The sequence below is a fragment of the Etheostoma spectabile genome, chromosome 5, assembly GCF_008692095.1.
Source record: "Etheostoma spectabile isolate EspeVRDwgs_2016 chromosome 5, UIUC_Espe_1.0, whole genome shotgun sequence".
Classification (NCBI taxonomy): domain Eukaryota; kingdom Metazoa; phylum Chordata; class Actinopteri; order Perciformes; family Percidae; genus Etheostoma; species Etheostoma spectabile.
Genome location: NC_045737.1, coordinates 11,081,990 through 11,087,213, shown reverse-complemented (window position 1 = coordinate 11,087,213; position 5,224 = coordinate 11,081,990). Strand labels below are relative to the sequence as shown.

The 5,224-nt window shown below is 42.3% G+C and overlaps 1 protein-coding gene across 2 annotated transcripts in view; it reads right to left on the bottom strand.

Annotated features, from left to right (window-relative positions):
* The window catches only part of disp3 (dispatched RND transporter family member 3), a 25,057-nt gene that overhangs the window by 2,314 nt on the left and 17,519 nt on the right, over positions 1 to 5,224 (bottom strand). For both annotated transcript variants that reach the window (XM_032516972.1, XM_032516973.1), the window contains 10 exons: positions 4,632 to 4,793; positions 4,387 to 4,533; positions 4,158 to 4,294; positions 3,870 to 4,039; positions 3,650 to 3,780; positions 3,040 to 3,224; positions 2,805 to 2,931; positions 1,462 to 1,607; positions 1,203 to 1,362; positions 356 to 469 (listed from right to left, as the gene is read on the bottom strand). In XM_032516972.1, coding sequence (XP_032372863.1) covers positions 356 to 469; positions 1,203 to 1,362; positions 1,462 to 1,607; positions 2,805 to 2,931; positions 3,040 to 3,224; positions 3,650 to 3,780; positions 3,870 to 4,039; positions 4,158 to 4,294; positions 4,387 to 4,533; positions 4,632 to 4,793 — 1,479 coding nt within the window. The remainder of the gene's footprint in view (positions 1 to 355; positions 470 to 1,202; positions 1,363 to 1,461; positions 1,608 to 2,804; positions 2,932 to 3,039; positions 3,225 to 3,649; positions 3,781 to 3,869; positions 4,040 to 4,157; positions 4,295 to 4,386; positions 4,534 to 4,631; positions 4,794 to 5,224) is intronic.

Below are 5,224 nucleotides of genomic sequence, written 5' to 3'. Positions count from 1 at the left end.
CAATCCCACCAATCGGCCCCAAAACGTCCCAGTTAGAGAGGAAACACCCTAAACATATCCTTATTAAATCTTTACAATCATTCCCTGAAAGAACCGACTAGGCCGACGTGTTGCACCATCCAAATTTCCTTAAAAACAATCCATTTTCAGCGTGTAGCATGCTAGCTCGAAAGGATGTTATTGTTTCCCGTAGCGAAGGGAATTTGAGAACGGAGACACACAGAGAGCGGACATCCACTCAGGTTTATCCTGGAAATGTACTTCTGTTGATCCAGACTACCACACATTACACACATGATCCCAACCCAGGCCTGAATATTCCCGTTTAAAATGGATTTCTGAGTACCTCTCTTACCTAGAATGGTTATGAGGACGGGGAGCAGCAGCAGAGGATGAGCAGTAAACACGGACACAGCTGCCACACAGATGGCCAGAGACAGCAGCAGGCTCCAGAGGGCACTCTCCACACCTACAGACCGACCACAGAGAGATCCAGATCGCAGACTTTTTACTTTTAGTACGTTCTGCAGCTGCTCTTCAAAGTATGTACTGTTGCACGCAGTATTTTGCATGCAATCTACACATACTACGTCTAAGAATTTGATACAAAACAGGATGTAGGCTGTCATTTTCCTTGCTACTATCAGTTTTTTTTCAAATGATGTGCATGTTTTCAGGTATTCTATTATCTCAGTTGGCCCTAAGTATGGGCTCTGCCCCTGATCCTGGTATTTGACTGGAACACAAGGTACTAGGGGTGGGGGAAAAAATTGATACAGCATAGTATTGTGATATTTTCAGTGGCAATACTGTATCGATACACAGGCGCAAAGTATAAATCTTTTATAATATATGTGGTGGTCGGTTTGTCCCATTTTGCAGCAATAAAATTGAAGTGATGTTAACAAACAGAGAAATGTTTCTTTTTAGATAAAACAGATGTTGACAAAGTTTCCTTTTAATGACGTCATATGAAATTTGGGGAAAATTAGAAGTTGGAAAAAAGGTTATATCAAAATATTGCAATATGTTTAAAATCGCAATAATATTGTTTTGTGGCATAAGTATTGTGATGATATGGTATCGGGAGGTGTCTGGTGACTCCCACCCCTACAAGATACTATGTTAGTATGAGTATTACTGCAAGGTTTATCAGTTGAATCCCCTCTTCAGTTTGCAGAAGACATCTATTTCACACTCACCTATGATTTCCATGAAGATCTGCTTCCAGTGCTCGCAGGTCTGGAAACCCCGTTGCAGAGCGGAAGACGGCGGGAGGGAGGCCAGCTGCTCCTGGATGAAGTTCTCCCACTGAAGGAAGTCGGAGTAGGTCTGGAAGGAGGATTTGCCCTTGTATGTGGTCTAGGAAAAGAAGAAAGGTAGAGCTTTCGGCAAAGTGAACTGGAAAAGTGCTCCTCTGTGATGCTAGAAGATGAAAAGCTGGAAGATGAAGGGACTTACAGACTCAAAGGCCATGGACAGCCAGCAGACCTTGCCTCCGTGTATTCCCACAGCTCCGTGGGAGAGCTGCCCCGGCAGCAGGTTGGGCTCCGGGAGAGAGTGGCACTCCGGATGGAGCAGGGGCACAACCGAAGACAGTTTGTTACCTGAAGATTAGAAGAGATCGGAGAGCTTCTTGGTACTTAAATTAGTGATAATAAGGCGGTGGTCTTTGTTAGGGGGCATGAACAAATCCATTATACATCAAGGAAGAAGCCAAGGCACTCGTCTTTTATGAAAAATATATATAAATTGCCTTTAATGCATATTAAGATTTTATTCTATTCAGAATGTGTCAGATGAATTAAAGGCATTTTATATATAAAGTATTTTTCATGAAAGACAAGAGCCTTGGCTTTTTCCTTGATGTCTATACAGTTTGTTACCTGCAGAGAACAGAAGAAACACACTCATTCTCTACAAAGAAACAGAAGAAACTCTAAAACGCAATGACCGGTTGAGCTCCCGCAAAGTTAAAATTTCAGACAAATACTCCGGGGCCAGACCATATAAGCCTTTGAAAACAAACAATAAAATCTAAAAATCCATTCTAAAACACACAGGGAGCCAATGTAGAGCGTAGAGAACGGGAATGATATGTGCATGTCTAGATGTATTTGTTAAAAATGCGAACAGCAGCATTTTGTAAAAAGTTGGAGACGTGAGATGGAGGATTGATTCAGACCAACATAAAGAGCATATATATATACATATATATAATAACAGACTTTATTTATATAGCTCCTTTGATGCAGAAAGTGTAGCTCAAAGTGCTTTACAACAAAGTGGATAGACCTCAAAACAAAGAAGATCCATTAAGAAAATAAAAGCACTTACAAAATATTTAAATGACCAACAAATAACAGAGGCTGCTAATATATGCCAATACCAATGTAATATGTCAAATTTAAAACAACACAGTTTTTGTGCTATAGTCTCTTAAAAAATAAGTTTAGAGGGCTGCAACTACTGATTATTTTCAATATCTTATCAGTCCTCTATTGATTGATGTATTATTTGTTTTATAAAATGTCAGAAAATAGTTAAAAATGTCTATTACAATTTCCCAAACCCCCAGGTTTTTATGAGGATTTTGTCCAAGCAACAATCCAAAACCCGAAAATGTCCAATTTGCTATTAAAGAGGAAAAAGGAAACCAGCAGATATTCCTATTTAGGAAGTTGGAAGTTGCTTAAAAAATGGCTTTAACAATCAACTTCATCGATTGATCCATAATGTTCATATTATTGTTTTGCTTTATGGTAAAATGAAAGATTTCCATCTGAATTGTGTCGGGGCGTTACCTGAAGGCAAACACTGCGCTCCTCCTGGCTTCACAAGTTGTGTGTTTGCACTAATAGCTTTGCAGATTTTACAAAGATGCTCCATTTCCTGGAAAACATCAAAGTCTGGGTCCAATATAACGCTGCCCTTTGGAGAGAATCAAACACAATGTAAGCCACATGATGATAACATAATTTCAACATCTAGCTCTGCTTTATTTCTGTTGATGATTAAGATCCACTGTGTGACCCTCACCATATCTCCGATAACGTGGTTGTCCCTGTTTTCGGTTCGGTTGACTCCCAAGATGCCAAAGACGACAAAAACCATCGCCCCGGTGTCCACCAGAGGGCGCACCGCCGGCTGGCCACACGCCCCGCCACCGCACGGGTTGAAGCCAAACGTTTTGGATGCTTTCGTTTTGGCAGCGGAAGAGGGATCTTTGAAAAAAATAACCAAAGGAAAAGCTCTCAGCAGGCAGAGGTATCTACATAAGAGTGACATGACACAGTCATGACACATGAACTGTAACCCTAACCATAAGTTGTCACGACAAAACCGAATGGGAAAGATAACAAGAAAAAAAACACCAAAAATGTCGTTAGAAACGTTGAAAAAAAAAAAGAGACCAAAACAATTGAAAAAAGACCAACTACATTGGAACCAAAAAGTATTTTCAGAATAAACAAAAATTAAAAAAAATTAATAAACAACAACATGTGACTAAAACGTTGAAAATAGCATTGAAAACCCCAGACAAAAAACGCTGAAAAATACAACAAAATCTATGCAGTGAAGAAGTAAAACATTTGTCATGGTGGGCTAAGTGTCTTTACGTCAATGACGCTTTCTGATGCTCGCTCACCACTGGGAAGAGGGATATAAAAGGTTCCCTGTGTGGGTCCATCTGGCCCAGAACTGATGCCGCAGCCTGGTGGGTCGGCACACACGCGGCTGGGATGAGGTCTCAGGCGGCGCTGGGCGAAGCGGAGTCTCCTTAAAAGGTTAAAGCAGAGCTGAAATGACGGCTTGCTCACTAAAACGCCATGACAGAAATGCCTTCTTCTTTTCACCCGTATTTTCACCTGCTGGGCTGCTGCAGAGACGACGCTACATAAAAGGAAAACTCTGGCGCCCAGCCATGGCGGGGTTCACACGAGGTGGATGTGATCATCCAGCTGGGGTACGGGTGGTACACATGGGAAACACACACTGTCATTCTGCTGGTGTAATTGTTGCGGGGCTGATTATAAGCCTATTCAGATAAAACAAGATTAGTTATAAGCCGCTTTAGTGGCACATATGGCAGTTGGGGAGACATAACGTTACAGCTAATTATATTGCTGTTATTACTTTTTTTTTTGCTCTCTAACCTGAAATGAAGACACCTCTTCGTGCTCCGTGCTGCACGGTTTCCACGGGGCCGGAGTGCTGGCGTTGAGGGAGAAACGGTAAAGGGTTGTAGAGGCTCCCAGGTCCAACTTTGATATGTACACTGTCAGTAAAGACTCTGAAAAAACAGCACAAAGCACAATATTTTTAAAAAAGAGGGGAAAGTATTAAATGAGAGAGAAAGTGATATGTATGTGCTGAATGTTTTACCTGTTTGGTTTGTGCTTGAGTTTTGTTTGAAAGCGGTCCGTGGAGCAGATGAAGTTGTTTTGCTCGGCCTCTGCTGATGTGTGGAGAACTTAAATGCTGATGAGGAAGTGTGTGTGTACAAAGGATGGGGCTTTTCCATGAACACGCCTGCAGAACACAACATACAATTTAGATATTTGTTTTGGATCTGGGAAGTTAACTGGTGAGTGCCAGTGCGTTCACATGCAGATTCAATTCAGTCTCACCTGAACACATGGGGCAGGAGATGCCTTGACCGCTGAGGTTGCTCCTCAGAGCCAACAACGTTTGAAGGTTTGTGTCCCGGCGGAAAAGAAGGGGGGCGTGTGTGGCCGGCCTCAGGAGACAGCAGCAACCGGCAGATAAGACCAGAACCAGGAGGAAGACGCCTGCGCCGACAGGAAGACAGTGATGAATGATGGCAGAGAGGAGGGTCTGATGGAGCAGATAGAGCAGCTGAGAGACACATCAGGAGCAAGGATCAATTACAGTCACTCCTTAGAAGAGGAAAGATAAATACTTCATGAAAGGCACTTGCTTTTCCTCTGACAGACTAAATCCTCTTAGGTCACACAGAGAGATGAGCCGCAGGTTACTCTCCCGTCTTAATCATAGATCAAGATCTTGTCTGACAATATCTGTGCAAACCGAACTATAGAACTGACAAAGTTTCTTCAGTGTAAATTGCTGTGTCAAACTGTGTGAGTTAGTGGCCGGGTTGGCTCAGTTGGTAGAGCAGGCACACATATACATAGAGATTTATGCCTCATCGCAGATTTCAAGGGTTCGAGTCCGACCTGTGACAATTACCCGCATGTCT